Raw genomic sequence first — 15718 nt, 5'->3', positions numbered from 1 at the left:
TGGAAGTTTTAGAAAGACTTTCTCGGACTAGTAAGATTAGGCTATATGCCAGTCTCATAAAGAAAGTTGTAGAAGCAATGTGCAATTGGGACTAGAACAGAGAAAATGAGCCAGGAAGCAGCTTTTTTGATGGATTTAGAAGACACAACAAAATTTTGCATCGCAAAAATCAATATTTATAAAGGTAAATGCTTATAAATTTCTTCCTGGTGGAAAGCCAATATTGTGAGAAAAATGTGCACCTGCTTTCATCTAAAACTCTGAAATAAAATGAAGATGGAAACAATACAGCTGTATCAATCAATATACAATAACAACTCCAACTGTCAGGGATTGTGCAATGAAATAAAAATTTTAGTGTCTCTTTTCCCCCCAAAGTCTCATTAATGAAAAATTACAAAACATTGTTTTATAGGAAACACAGGAAAAATCTACGACTGAAATTGTCATCGATTCTATCAACTTAGTAACATTGTATTCTACTTGAAATAACACTAGAAATTCCAAGCTTATCAAAACCAGTGGTTCATCATCAAAAAGTTACTGCAAATGCATGTATTTAATTTCTTAAAAATAATAAACCCCCCCACATTTCTTTGACAATGTATTTGTGTAAGGAGGATGGAAACCACTGCAGTTCCATTCTACTGACCTCTGTTAAAGAGACAGCATACAGTAGTAGAGTATTCCCACTAAAGGGGTGTCTCATTGGACCTAAACCACAGCTAACCATCATAATCATGTCAGCTGAAATCTGCTTTGCACTAGGAACTACTAATGGCAAAGCGCTGATTTGTCTCTGTCTGTCCAGAGGACAGTAATTTAACAAATCATCTACTTTATATGAATAAACACTTTACTCCTCTTTACTCTGGTCACTGAAAGCAGAAAACTCACCAAGAAGGATATAATTCAATGAGAATATCCTAAAAGAGTTCAAAGAAATTGCATGTGAATTGGAGGTAATAACAACATCTTGCCTTAGGCTGGTTCCTTCTATTTCTTCACAGCCATTTCCACCACCCTCTTCTACACGGTATAAAAACTTACATTGGTTTAGATTGCTTTTATTTTTGAGAAATTAATTTACACTATGTGTGGATTTTCCCTAAATGTCTTCTGAGCATTTCTGAGCACTTTATATGGATGGACCACTCCAAAGCCATATAAAACACTCAATGTCAAAAGGGAAAGCAAAGATAACAGCTGTAAATCTTGATGGCTCTGTTGGAATGCTTCAAATCAATACTGCTTGGAGCACTCTGAAAAGTACAGGGTGTTCTTGAAATTGCAAATACATCAGAGTTTAAGATGGCCAAAAGATGTAAATGAGGCCAGTACACCGCCAGTTTTGTTGGTTTCAGTATAGTTCAATATCAATGTTGGTAAGTATCACTGTACCCATTTTTATAAGGCTTTTGACCAAATAACACTGCAGAAAAGTAAGTTTAAGATACTAGTGTGTAACAGCAAAATCACAGCCAATGTTGCAATGCTACCACGTAACAGTATGTTCCAATAACAGTTTTTAAATATAATTACCTTTTTTTTTAACAGTGATGTACCTTTTTCAGATTACACATTTTTTACATTTATACATAATTGCAGCTGGTTTCAGTAGACTACCTTTAACAACAGCGATAATTACAAGAAAAACAAAGAAAGCGAAACTATTTATAATTTATGCTCACAAAATTCTTTCACTCCAAAGATCCTGAACAAACAGTAATTAATTTAGCCTCACAATACCCCTGTGAGGTAGGTAATTACTATCAGCCCCATTTTACAGGTGGGGAAACTGAGGCACATACAGTTTAAGTAACTTGCCCAAAGTCTGGGTACAGAATCCAGGTACCTGACAGCCATCTTCTGTTTCTTAGCCATCAAATCACCCTTCCTCACTAACAAATTTAACTGGAATATGTACAAATACTGCATGTGTGTGTGCATGCATGTGTGACTAGCGTTTGTGCATAGAAACAACTCTGTGTTTCTGTATACACATGTATCAGGATTTTAGATACATATAAAGGATAAAATGCTAAGATGTCATGGACGTAGTTCAAGAGATTCGAAACCTAGCACTAGTGAGACTTTTCATTTAAAGATAAACGAAGACACCATGAATGGGAAAATGGTAATGGTATTTTCTCAGTTTTAAAATAATTCATTTTAAAGTTATTCTTGCCAGGGAATCAAAGGCTTCCTTTATTATCTGCTGGGTATTATTAATACAGTTACGGCAATACTGACATCTCTTTAGAGAACAGTGTTTTTAAGACATGACAAACCAACCTCACAGGAGTGCTGCATGAATCAAATTAATAAGCATCGAAAAACATTATTACAGGCACTATATTGTGCTAAGTGTTAATTAGAGTACCAAGCGGTTAAATATTCTACAGTGTTCCAAAAGACTCCTGTTATCAGAGACACAAATCACCCTGTATTAAACGTATAAAAGTAGCTGTTAACACACAAATTAGATGCGTGACCTAGTTCCAACAGTGTCCTTTGCCAATCAGATGAACCATGGGAGAACAACCCCAAGCTAGAACTTCCATCCCATCCCTTGTCCATGAGGCTAATCTGCCACTCACCTGCCCTACACAAATAACCCACTTCAGATTTATTTCACAGGAACAAGTAAGCTGTTTGCAATACTGTTTTATTCTCTGCTCCAGCTCATTTCCACTAGAAGAAGCATAAAGAGCTGGTGAGGAGGGAAAGCCTCTGGTGCAATGATCCCGGCCGAGAGTTTCCAATGCACAGCACATTTTGTATTTGCACTTCTCTTCAGGAAACCCAGACTCAGATACATGTAACACCTTGGATTTCTGCACAGTCTGGCATACAACAGTCAGCTAGAGCACTGCTTCTCCGTAAATCAATTTTCATGGCACTCTACAACTAAATAGGCAGAAATTTTAGAACAATTTTTGAAATTATTTTCCTGAGCAGTTTGCAAGTGCTTTTCAGAATCTTCACGTTAACTTTTCCACCTAGTTCCTTACAGTAAGTTTATAATCTAGGTTTTCTTGTGCTTTACACATACATCCTGTGGGGTTTGTGAGAGCCTACAGTACTACACTGAATTATTACATCCCAGTCCGTTGCATTTGATGACAATGTGTTCTAGGATATCCACAGCTACATGGAAGAATTACTCCAATGCATACGATAATTTTGACAGTTCTTTTCTGTCTTACCAGCATTCATTGTTTTCTGTTTGTTTATTCGAAGAGATGCAGTTAGCTATCTGTATCCTCCTTAAGCAAGGTGATGTGTGAGCTTGCCACTAGCATCAGTATGACATTCAGTGAGTAAAGAGCTATTTATTCTCTATCAAAGGCAAAAAGTGAAGAGATTATATAGGTTTCTGAGAGAAGCATCCTAATCCCAGGCAGCTGAGACACATAGGATGCCAGATGTTTAAACTCATCACACCACAAGTCTGTTTCCTACATGGCTCCATAAACCACAGGGGAAAGACCAGCGGGGTGTGGATTCACTGCACTGCCGTTCCCTGGGGATGCAGAGGTCGGGACTAGGAAACTCTGACCCAACTTACAAAATTTGGATTAGGAAACTCTGACCTGACTCACAAGCCTTTCTGCAGACAGCTCCTTCAGAAGCCCCACCGCCCTCCCTGCAGAAATAGGGGCCAGCAGTAGTAGGGACTGAGTGACACCCTGTGGTGATGGAGAGGCAATACGAACCCCTGAATCACAGCCCATCCTCCCCATGGCCCTCTGGATTGTCAAACCAACCCTAGCGGAAAAGATCAGGTAAGATTTTTGCCCACCCCTGCCTGCAAGGGCAAACAGCCAGGGAAAATCCCAAAGAAGGATGCAGGTGGGAAGGGGATGGCGGTGCGCTACCCAGTCCTGCCTGGAGGAGAGCTCTGACCTATCCGGCACCTCTGCCCTAATGGGAAGTTTTAAAAAAATAACCATACAAAGAAAGCAACTTAAAAGAGGTATTTACACTCTCTGGAAATTTAAAAAGAGACAGGCCACCAGCATGGGGTTTTACAGGATAACTCATCCGGCAGCTGCCATCGTCCTAGAGGTGCTCGCTCAGGAGACAAGAAGAGAGCAACTGAAATGACTGTCCGCAAGTGAAGGCACCTGGTCTGGAAATAGCATCAAGCTGGTGTTTTTCTTTCACACGGGGTGGGATTGGGGGAGATACTGGTGCTGATGGTTTGTCAGGACTTGCTATGCTTACAAGAGCATTATCCTATATTATGAGATATCTTAATTAACACTTTACTTCCTTTAACCCACAGAAGGGCCTAAGCCTAAATTCATTAGATTGTCTCACACATGTTTAAGTTAAGAGCTTGTATTGACTAGGAATGCATTTGTCTCCTTGCTCAGTCCTCTCCCAGTACAGAAACACTTGGCCTCCTAAAAAAATGTCATCGTGATCGACCAACCATCTGTTCTGGTCTAGTCACTTGTGTAAAAATCGCCTTTTCGGGCTGAAGAGTCCCAGCCTTCCGCTGAATACCTCAATTAAAAATATAATTAAAAAGTTACAGTCAATCCTTCTAAAAATAAACATAAAGAACTAGAGCATATACAGAAAAGAAATAAGGTGGCATTGAAGGTGCCTAGGGCTACAAATTTGCTACCATAGTTTGAGTTTCAATCGTAACGAGTTCCCAGGCCATAGAGTGAACACAAGACGTATTATCCTTCTTCCTCGGTAACTGATGATGGACGCTTTTTTCCACGGGACTGATAAGAAACCTGCTCTCCACCAGCATTCACAGCCATATTTGCAATTTTGTGACATCACCAGGGAAAAATAAAACGATACAGGGAAGAGTCTTTCGGGTTTTGTGTTCAGCTGTAAATATCAGCTAACCAGGTAACTGTGCATCTCTCTGGAGTTGATGCTCAAAACCACGCCTGAGTGATTGCCTATGAAAATATAGAAACAAAAGGCCAGCATTAGTGTATTTCAGGCACTTCACAATAAATCTCCCTTTTATTGCAGGGACAAGTCAATCGCATAAAGAGAGTGGCTTTATCAAACAACAGGTCAGGTGAAGGTTGGTGCAACAGCTCCATGTACCTACAGGATACGTTCGCACAAAGCTTTTGTTCATGGTGGTGGATTTGTGGTGAAATCCTAGGGTTTCTATCCCAGTGACAGCATAAGTTGGTTCTCTTTGTGGCTTAAAAAGGTGTAGTTGTCTCAAGGGGTGCAGGTGAGGGAGGAGAATGGAACCTGAGGCGTCCATTCGACATGCCACTGACCTGGGACTGGACACTGACCGGCATCAGCAATAAGGGAACTCTGTAGCTGTTCAAGTTGCCACTTCTCCCAGAAGGAGTCACTGCAAGGTAATGGTGTTGAGGAGTCCCAAGGTGGGGGTTGCGATAAAGTAGGCAACATAAAATATATAGAAAACAAAAAAAGTGGATGGGTGAGTCTGGAAATACTGTACTGTGGAAATTCAAAAGTTATGAGAAGAGAGAGAACAAACAGAAACCCAGGCCTGTAACTCCCTGCTGTGCACGGAGCGGAGGTTGCTACTGACATCTCCCTACAGGGAGGGAGAAAGCTCACCAGAACTAGAGCGGATCTCCATAGCATAGGAACCTTCTGCAAATAATGTTGTAAAACAGAATTTGATATAAAGCAGGGATTATAACGTTTCATACTCCAGCCAGATAAAATAGAGGAGTATCATTAACAGGAATATTTTCTTGGCAGTACTGAGCAATACCGGAGCTAGTGGGAAGTATTGCAAGTAACAAAACAGTACAGTGAGCAGAAGTATACTTTTATGTCTTAAATAAAGTCTTGTGTCTGAAAGTTGTACAGTAGCTGACAAATATGGATGATTATGATCCACAGAAATGAACTCTTTACACTCTGCTGGCAATGCTGCTCTCTTAAGTTTCACATCAAAACATCATGATCGTGCACACTTTAACCCTAATAATGCTCTGCCCAGATAGAAGAATTTTTTTTTCTCTGAGTAAGGAGTGCAGGGCAAACAGAGATTATTTCTGAATGCATTACAAATCAGGGTAGCATTTCTTTATTCCAGTATCGCAAGCTGCCTTATATAAATAGGCCGTAAGGGATTTCCTACCATTAAGAGAAGTTATGCTTTTGTACGTTACTAGAGGTGTTTGAATGCTCCACTTTAATAGGCATGTCTGCAAGGATTTTGTTAGCATTCAGCCTTCTCCTCTAAAGACCCTGGAGATGAGTTGATCAAACAATTTTAACACAGACTTTGTTTTTCCAGGTTTGTTTTTGGAACTAACTCCGGTAAAGTCAGGAGTGCAATCAAGGTCGTCTTGCAAAATCTGAATGAAAACACAGTGATAGTCATACACAAAGGTTGTCAAAGAAAAGACAGAAATACACAAAGCAAAGCAGGAGGCTGGATTCTTCCCTTGTGCTCAAAGCTAACACCTCCAAGAACCTAGAAGCGGCACACAGTTCAGCAATTGAAAATAAAGACATCGACAACAAACAATAAAGGTGAAACCCAAGATAAAGAAATCTCTCCTCTGCCAAAGTTCTGTCCTTCCCCAGGCTACCTCTGGTGCAGCAAAAACACATCTTCTTCCGTGGGTTCATGAAGACATTACAGTTGCCTGTTACACCATGAATCTACTGCTACAAATCCCAAAGGCTTTGGGTTATCTGATTTATTTTCACAAAATGTGTAGAAATGGAACTGGGGAGCTTTTTCCATTGTCCTACACTTTTCAGACTGTGACCTGAAAGTAGTCTGAACACAATGGTAAATTTTACAAGAAATGAACTTTATAGATCAGCACTCCATGTTACATTAAAAATAACCACAGGGTGCCAGGATATACACTTCCAAGTGACAATGAAATCATTTGCACTGAGAGATATTCACAGAAAGTTTCCCTCATGGGTTCCTTATGACCACCCGATGAATACTAGAAAGTTACCAGCTAAATTAGGGAAGACTTATGATACTTTTTATACAGGAATAAATTTAATGTTTCTAATCACGAAAACTTTAAATGCCACTGGAATATGATGGCAAATATAGCAATGGATCTAGACACAATCCATCTGAAATCATGGAAACATTGACTCTACAAATCCTTCTGGCCTAAACTCCATTTTCCACTAATTCAGGGGATTATTGAGTCAATTCAACTGTTACCTATTATATCCTGTTCTGCCAAATACAATTTCTCTCTAAAATTGTCCAAGTAAGTCTCCTAACACTAAACTGTACTATCTCTGTACTCATGTTCTATATAGAATGTCATCCATACATTAGCCTGTATCACAAGCAAGCCAAAAGGAGATAACTGAGATAATCCTTTGTTAGTGGTGTACTATTTGCTTCTTCCTGAGACTGAGCAGAACATGAAAAAAAGCTAAAAAGAAAACAAACATCAATTAAAAATAAATTACTTATGAAAATGTATGAACTAAAAATGAAGTTACCTCTTGCGTTACCTAGTGTTTGAGAGTCCAGATCATCATCAATAAACTCCTCACCCTGGATGATGTTCTGGGTGTCCTCACTATGATTAACAGGGCTTGTCATCTCCTGCTCTTTTTCGTTGTGCATCTGGGCATAGACATTTCTGCCTGGCAGTTTCCTAAATCGGACAAGGAGAAAAAGTCTTGTGATGGAGTTCCTTTGTGTCGCACACATACTGGCATCAGAGCAGAGCTTCAGCAGAGCGAAGTCACACCAGAATCACAAAATAGCACCAATTCCACCCTTCCTTAATTTTGTGTTCACAACCTAAACTTATCAACTCCTTACTCTCAGTCACAGTTTTATGTAACTGCCTTATCACGATGTTCATACCAACGTAATAACTAAGCATCAATTTCTTGACTAAGACTGACAGACAATGAATATTAATAAAAAAAACCCTAAAACCACAGAAAAGCTATTTTTAAGTACTCAAGCAATAAAAAGGCTCAACAGGCATTAATTCCTGGTTCCAGGTGTCTTCACAAACATTAAGCTGTGTCACAGTCACCACTCTCGTGAGACCCCACCTGGAGGACTGTGTTCAGCTCTGGGGCCCCCAGCATAAGACAGACATGGACCTGCTCAATCAGGTCCAGAGGAGGGCCACGAAGACGATCAGGGGGCTGGAGCACCTCCCCTATGAGGACAGGCTGAGAAAGTTGCGGCTTTTTAGCCTAGTACTTAAAGGGGGCCTACAGGAAAGATGGGGAGGGACTCTTGATCAGGGAGTGTAGTGACAGAACAAGGGGTAACAGTTTTAAACTGAAAGAGGGTAGACTTAGATTAGATATTAGGAAGAAATTCTTTACTGGGAGGGTGGTGAGACAGGTTGCCCAGAGAAGCTGTGGATGCCCCCTCCCTGGAAGTGTTCAAGGCCAGGTTGGATGGGGCTTTGAGCAACCTGGTCTAGTGGAAGGTGTCCCTGCCCATGGCAGGGGGGGTGGGCGTAGATGATCTTTAAGGGCCCTTCCAACCCAAACCAATCTATGATTCTATGATCACATCTCCCTGGTGAGGTGGGCTGACACTGAAGATGGATGATAGTATCAAATAGCACTCTCAAACTCCATCAGGGTTGAGAAGAAAGAAGCAGGAGAAATCCAGGAGACAGGGAATGGAAAGGGAGCAAAGAATGAAGAACCAGGAGGCCAGGAGCAAGGGGTAAGAAGGAAGGAGGCAAACAGGCATTGACAAGGGCAAATAAGAAGACAGGGGAGGTTAGTGAAGTTAAGCAGGCAGCACTGAAGGAGACAGAGTGTAAAGCTTGGCCCAGGACTACTGGGAATTGCTGAATTGACAAAACTTTCTATAGCAGACAGCATTTAATTCATTCATTCTGATTTGAATCTAGAAAAACAAAAAGCATGTTATTAAATGGCTCTATCAGCTCTAATGGACAATTAGCATCATGGCTGAGCCTGGGAGGCTTAAGAGTAAGTATTGATAAAGAGTTCTTAACTAGATTAACTTAAATTAGACTTTGTAAAATCAAAGGGAATAATCAGAGACTTCTAACTTTTGCAACAGAATTTATGGTTTCAACATTTCTAGAGAGCCATATCCTTTGTTGTAGCTGCATTCACCTGCAGTCTGCCTGGGCACATAAGGACATCCTTTCCTAGGCACCAAGCAGACACTTCTGATTAAGGAGTTGCAGGTTGTGAGCTCCATTTCTCACACTACAGGGAGCAGCTTGACAGCTTGATCAGCATGACAGCAGATCATGGCTGTCAAAGTCTGTGCTTAAACACAGATTATTGCAAAGGGCAGACAATGACAAGAAAAGAGAAAATGGGGTTGAACTTCTGAGGTTAAGTTGGGGTTTCTGCCGAGCTCCTTTAGACAGTGAGAAGATAGAAAAAGTGACACTAATTTTTAGGCATCTCTCTAAAAATGACCATCTTCTGCTCCATATTCTGGCAGCAGTATGAAAGCTGGATAAATACACAGGTTGCTCTGTTTTCTCTAGGCTTTTGAAGATGACCTGTCTTTAAATGTCATTTCAGAAGAAAGGTTCTTTACCAGGTGGGACCATCTTAGTTTGAGGTAAAAGCTACTGCAGCAAACTATTTTGAACAGCACCTTTCATTGCATCAAAGTAATTAGAATAAATAGAAATTGCTGAACAATGAAAGACGACTGAAGATGACCTCCTCCCTTTAGTTTGAACTATGCAAGAGATTAATTGCATCCTATATACCTATATATGTACACCCCCCCAGAGGTATGTCTATATACACACACACAAAATTATATATATACAGAAATCAGGTATTTATATCCCATTATTTATAAGCAGCACAAAGAAAGAAGTCTGATTGCTCTTGCTCTTTTCTGTATCTCGGTGAGCATGGAGTAAATAAAGCACAGGACTAACCAAATGCAAAGGACAAGGATGGAAAGAAGGTCTGATAGCACAATGCTCTGCTATTATGACCACTTCAATAGGTCTGAGGGCTCCTCCAACACAAACATACACATAAAGCCAAGCCCTGCTTCACTCTCCTCCCATTAACTGGATGAAAAAAGCCATGTTGAAAGGGGGAAGGACATTCCTCATTACCAAAACAAATACATTAGGTAATTAATTTTGATTTTTTTCTCTAGGGCCAGTAAATCCAGGCTGTTTCTAATGTGTCTGCTAATGAAACTGGTCATGTGGAAAACAATATACCTCTCAATCAGACCTACATCAAACCTGCCAACTTGCTCACTTTCAGTCCACTGCCAAATGCCTAAGGGAAACAAAACCCAGAAGAATGTCTTTGCAACACATCTGCAGAATTAGCACATATGTTTCTGCAATAATTAGGGGACCTTCCCAAAACTATATTTCTGACAGATTGTAGAAGCATCAATGGCATTATCAAAGTATTTTTGACATAATAAAAATGTTATCCACCTCAAACCCATATGGCACATCAGACTTTTGCAGTTAAGTAAAGGGAACAGAGCTGCTAGTCTAACTGTTGTCTGCCCAGGCTGAAGGACCTGTCTGAAACCAGGTCAACAAGGTGTGTCCTTTGGTGTAAATCCTGAGGCTTCAACACACATCTCTGGTAAGACTTACTAGTTAGAGATCACCACAACCACAACACATACTATTAAACATATTAAGGGGGTCTTGAATGAAGAAACCTCACAAGTTCACAAATAACCATTAAACATATTGTTGTTAAGAGCACTTCTTTATGGGTTATGGATAAAAGGAGAAAAGGCATAAGCTGTTATGTCTCACTCACCTAAACCTCATGAGCCCAGTCCTGCTAAGTACAGATCCTTCATAGAAGGTATAAAGTTGAGGTACTCAGTGACTCTTCCATACTTCCCTTTGCTCCTCACACTTACAGGGGAAAGCATCTTAGATTGTAACACGGAGTATGGATGGGAGGAAGGAGAATATTACAGGTCTTGTGAAGGCATACACTCTAGGCATTTGACCTTTTATACATTATAGACAACTCTACGTGTTTCATATTGGTTCAGTTTTACAAGGAAGAGACTCAACCAGACTGAAGAAAATGCTAGTCCAAGCCTTTTCAAAAGGCATTTTTAACACATGTGCCAGATGTTCTGTTTGTAAGGGACAACCACACTGTGGGATGAAACAGGATGTGGATACTGAATCCTTGCTAAAGATGGGCCTGATTCTGGCAATTTTCCAGTTGCTCCTCACCACTCTAACATGTAGGAAGGAAGCTGCTACCCCTAATTATACAGAGAGAAACTCTTGTGTACCCTGATGTGCTTTGCTCTTCATAAGGAAGCAATTTATGTTGAGTCCAATGTAACTGTTTGAAGTAGGCAGAGCTGAAATGCTTGCGTCTACATAAAAGACTACTGTGAAAACACGACAAGACATGAAATTTGACCCAAGAGATTTATATCAGCAACATGAAAATTGAAAGCACATTTATAAGAACAGAGAAAAAGATTTTGCAATAGTTTCTTTTGGGGGTTTACTCTTCAGCTGCAAAATGCATGTGCTTCGCATCCATCACTGGAGACAATTACCTCTGCTAAGCAGCACTCCATGGTTTACATTTTTAGTTCCTTTTGTTTTCTCTGTAGCATTTTATTTCAATCATGAAGAAGAAGAAATATTCATGCCTGCTTTAAGGACCATAAAAATATGAACTGGAGACTTAATTCTGCACAGAACTACTAACAAACATCACAGCACATGGCTTTCACCAAGCTCTCCAGGTCCCACACCTTTTAGAAGATATTCCAGAAAGTATTTTTTTTCCTCCCTATATTCACAAATTCTAATCAGTTCATACCCAAAACTGTTTGCACTTAAAAATGTTCAGCAGTAAGGAACAGCAGGAGGGGGATGAGATATTGATTCCCACTTGTTTATACTCTCTAGTTTATTTGGCTTTCAATTCCTTCCTTGTGGAGCCAATATTCATTGGCCTTTATGCAACTTCATTCATTTTCCAGAGGCTTGATTAAGATTCTGTTTAGTATACAAAACCAGGAACATATTCACATGGCAAAGGATATGGAATAATGTAGCATTCTCTTGGAACTTAAATAAAACTAACAACAATAATAATCCATTAAATAGAATACTTTATTGTGGTGTTGGCTTTATTATGTTTGGATTAATGCTCAGATGACTGACTTCTTTGTGCTTTAAGGCACTCCTGATTTACTTGCCTCTTTCATTTCAGAAATCTTTTCTACATGCTATTACTTTGATTTCTGAGGAAGTTTTTATGAAATATTATGGATCATTAAATTAGTGCCTGTTTTTTTATAACTAAATGGCATGGGTTGGGACTAAACTTGCTCTCATGGAACATAAAAGTAGTATAAGCAAGGTGGGGAAAAAGGATAGCTTTTCTTCAGAGACTGAAAATGAGATAGTAAGTCAATGAGGCAGAAAGATAACACGGTTCTGCTCCAGATTGTGGAAATGACCCAGGAGTGGGTTCATTCACCAAAAGTGGCACTTGATAGTAGTGGGGAAAAAAGGAATACAGACAAAATGGTATAAATTTGGCTGAAGTAGATTCACAGTGATTTGTGAAAACAAATGTATGCAGCTTTAAGTACACTGGCAGTAGTTTGCATACAAATTAAAAGATTAAGATTTTCATACTCTTTTAGAGAACCGAATTTGCTACTATTAACCAGCTAAAATACCTAAGCAGAAAAGCCAACTATTTGCTCTGGTTTGGCTACTCTAATATCCTGTTGTTATACAGAAGGAAAAAATAAGAAAAGGATGATTTCAGATCTTCCACTAGTAACATGATGATTACATGGCAGCTTTGATGTGGCTAAAATATAATTTTTCTTTCCTCCACTTTTCTTAGTGCAAACAGCGCTATTTGCCTTCTCTATACTGTTGCCCAGGACCCTACACCATTGAAGATTGCTCTGAAGGGATGAAGGAATCTTTTCTGGATGGCAACTTGAAACCCACAAAAAATATCAACAATGTTTCAAAGGGAATGGAATAGTGTGTTTTTACTGAACCAAATTTAGTAAAGATGGTATGGTATAGAAAAAATATATGCAGGTCGGAGATCCGCATTAACAAATAGACCTGATTTCTCAAAAATATTTTCCAGCTGCTTCATATTGTTCTGGTCAAAAGAAGCAGCTGTAGTCCATTTTACCTGGATGCTTAAACAACTGAAGCATACTAGTGAGTATTGTAACATATTGTTTGCTTGAGACATCAGATTGGTGATTTCATACTGAGAAAGTAAGAGCAAAGAAAAGGCAAATTATTCTGGGCTTGCCCACCATCCACGTTCGTTGCCTGCACTGCCTTTTGTGCCACAGCCACAGTCAGATTTAGCAGCTGGGGTATTACCTCTTGCTCCTTGCTGCCATGCTGAAAATTTCCCCCCAAAACTATCTAAGCCAATCTTTGTTCATTTCTGGGATAAGACTAAAATTAGTTTTTAAAGCCATCAGCATTTATCGTTTAAAATTTACTTTTCATTTACTGGGTAAAAATGATCTGAATTGCTTACCTACTCTGATCACAAAGAATCAAAACCCTGCATGTCTCAAGACTTTTTGCCTTTTTATTTTTTTGGTCTAAAGCAACTAACCACTCTTGGAGATTGCCAGAAGTCGCTCCACAAACTCTGGGGACTCCAGCACCAGTTTTTCGAGCACGTGTTTCTGGCAAGAAGTGGCTGGATGCACAAATAGGCCATTAGATAAAGTGTTTGTGTCGGGGGGGGGCAGGTTGGGGACACGAAATGATAAATGCTTGCAATTTTACTGCATATAAGAACAGAGGGCAGCAGTCTTCCTAGTCAGTGTTTAAGTATTTGGGATTAGGGCGTATCAGAACCAATGTAACCTACAGTCACCTAATCATTAGCTACCCAGCCATGACAGCTCTGATTACCCGGCAGACCCTACAATTCTAATTTTGATTAGAGTAGTAGGAAATTATACAATTTTAATCTTTTCTTTTTAATGGGCATTCCTTCAGGAGTGATGAGATGGCATTGGTTTTTACTATGCATATAACTACTCAGCCAAAATCCCACTACCTCTGTATGAATCTGCCTCTGTTTTTCCCCTACCCCCCTACTTAATTAGATAAAATACTCTCTTCATTTTCTGCATATGAGGCATCTGACACAGAATCTTATGCAGGATTGTTATTTTTAGATTACTGCTCTCCCCCAAACTAATTTTATGAGATTTACTTCTTGTGAGGGACACCAATTTTTAGTGCTGGGTATTGCAGTTTTCAAAAAAATGAGAAATTAAACAGGAGCAGCAAGTTTCATCATAGCTGTCCCGACTGCCCTAAAAGATTCATAAAAAAAGAGGTATTAGATAAATCCCTGATGTCTTGTCAAAACTGTCTTTCATCTCGCAATTCTGCCTGACAAAAATTAGTGTAAATTAAGACCCAAGTTCTTGCGACATGAACTTCAGAAATAATCCAGGCAGGGAGGGCAGGTGGCCATGCCTGGGGACAAGGGGCCTCAGCACTCAGGAACCATTGGGCAGTTTGGGCAGGTTTCTCCATTTTCTATCGAAGCTGTACTACAGTCCACACAGAATTCCGCTATTTTCTCTTTACTTTTCATCACAAGTCCTGAACAGTGCCTCTGCTCGTTGCAAATGGATGAAATGCTCTCACGTATGAAGCTGTAACCTCTCTGCCAATCCAGTCACCATCTTATCTGCAAGCCAGTCTTTCCATCTTGCATCTTTCCAGGTATCAAACTTAACCTTAAGTAAAGAACTGTCCTTTGGGGAGGCAAAGAGAGAGAGAGAGAAACTAGTCCAAGGCATGTCCATGCAATCTTTTGCAGACCACCTGCTTTGCCTGTGCCCCAATGCAAACTGCAAGTCCTGTAGACCCAAAACTAAGATTAATAAACATTTCTCTGATTTGGGGAAAAAAGGACTTTTAACCCTTTTCTGAAGGGAGTATGTGACTATCAGCTTACATAAATGAAAGGAAAGCACCACCAAATGTCTTCCATCTCCTCCTTAATTTTGTGAATCCTACATAAAAATTACGGACAGTATTAACATTTCAACACCTTATGCAAGTCTGTAATTCCATGTGGAAATAATTCATATTTATATTTGCATGTCTGAGTTATCATAGGGCCCAGTAAGTGTTATTCTGCTGAAATTATCTCCTAAAATTGAACAGTTTTTGTTGCCTACAGCATTCTTTCAGCAAATTAATTTTTAATATACAGGCATACACACTAAGGGCATAACCTTTCCCCTGGTGCTGGGGATGGTTATGGAGCAGATCATCTTGAGTGCCAACACGTGGCACGTACAGGACAACCAGGTGATCAGGCCCAGTCAGCATGGGTTTATGAAAGGCAGGTCCTGCTTGACTAACCTGATCTCCTTCTACGACAAGGTGACCTGCTTAGTGGATGAGGGAAAGGCTGTGGATGTTGTCTACCTAGACTTTAGTAAAGCCTTTGACACCGTTTCCCACAGCATTCTCCTGGAGAAACTGGCTGCTCATGGCTTGGATGGGTGTACTCTTCGCTGGGTAAAAAACTGGCTGGACAGCCGGGCCCAGAGAGTTGTGGTGAATGGAGTTACATCCAGTTGGCGGCCGGTCACAAGTGGTGTTCCCCAGGGCTCAGTATTGGGACCAGTTCTGTTTAATATTTTTATCGCTGATCTGGATGAGGGGATTGAGTGCACCCTCAGCAAGTTTGCAGACGACACCAAGTTGGG

At 40.1% G+C, this 15718-nt stretch overlaps 1 protein-coding gene across 1 annotated transcript in view; it reads right to left on the bottom strand.

Annotated features, from left to right (window-relative positions):
• Positions 1 to 4907: 4907 nt before the first annotated feature.
• SORCS2 (sortilin related VPS10 domain containing receptor 2) overlaps positions 4908 to 15718 on the bottom strand; it is a 119641-nt gene continuing 108830 nt past the window's right edge. Inside the window, exons 24-26 of the mRNA XM_009285427.1 lie at positions 7468 to 7625; positions 5271 to 5350; positions 4908 to 4931 (exon numbers count right to left, since the gene is read on the bottom strand). Coding sequence (XP_009283702.1) covers positions 4908 to 4931; positions 5271 to 5350; positions 7468 to 7625 — 262 coding nt within the window. The remainder of the gene's footprint in view (positions 4932 to 5270; positions 5351 to 7467; positions 7626 to 15718) is intronic.

The sequence above is a fragment of the Aptenodytes forsteri genome, unplaced genomic scaffold (assembly GCF_000699145.1).
Source record: "Aptenodytes forsteri isolate BGI_AS27 unplaced genomic scaffold, ASM69914v1 Scaffold88, whole genome shotgun sequence".
In the NCBI taxonomy this organism is placed as follows: Eukaryota; Metazoa; Chordata; class Aves; order Sphenisciformes; family Spheniscidae; genus Aptenodytes; species Aptenodytes forsteri.
The sequence above is the reverse complement of the archived record's forward strand: the minus strand, read 5'-3'. Positions and strand labels throughout refer to the sequence as shown.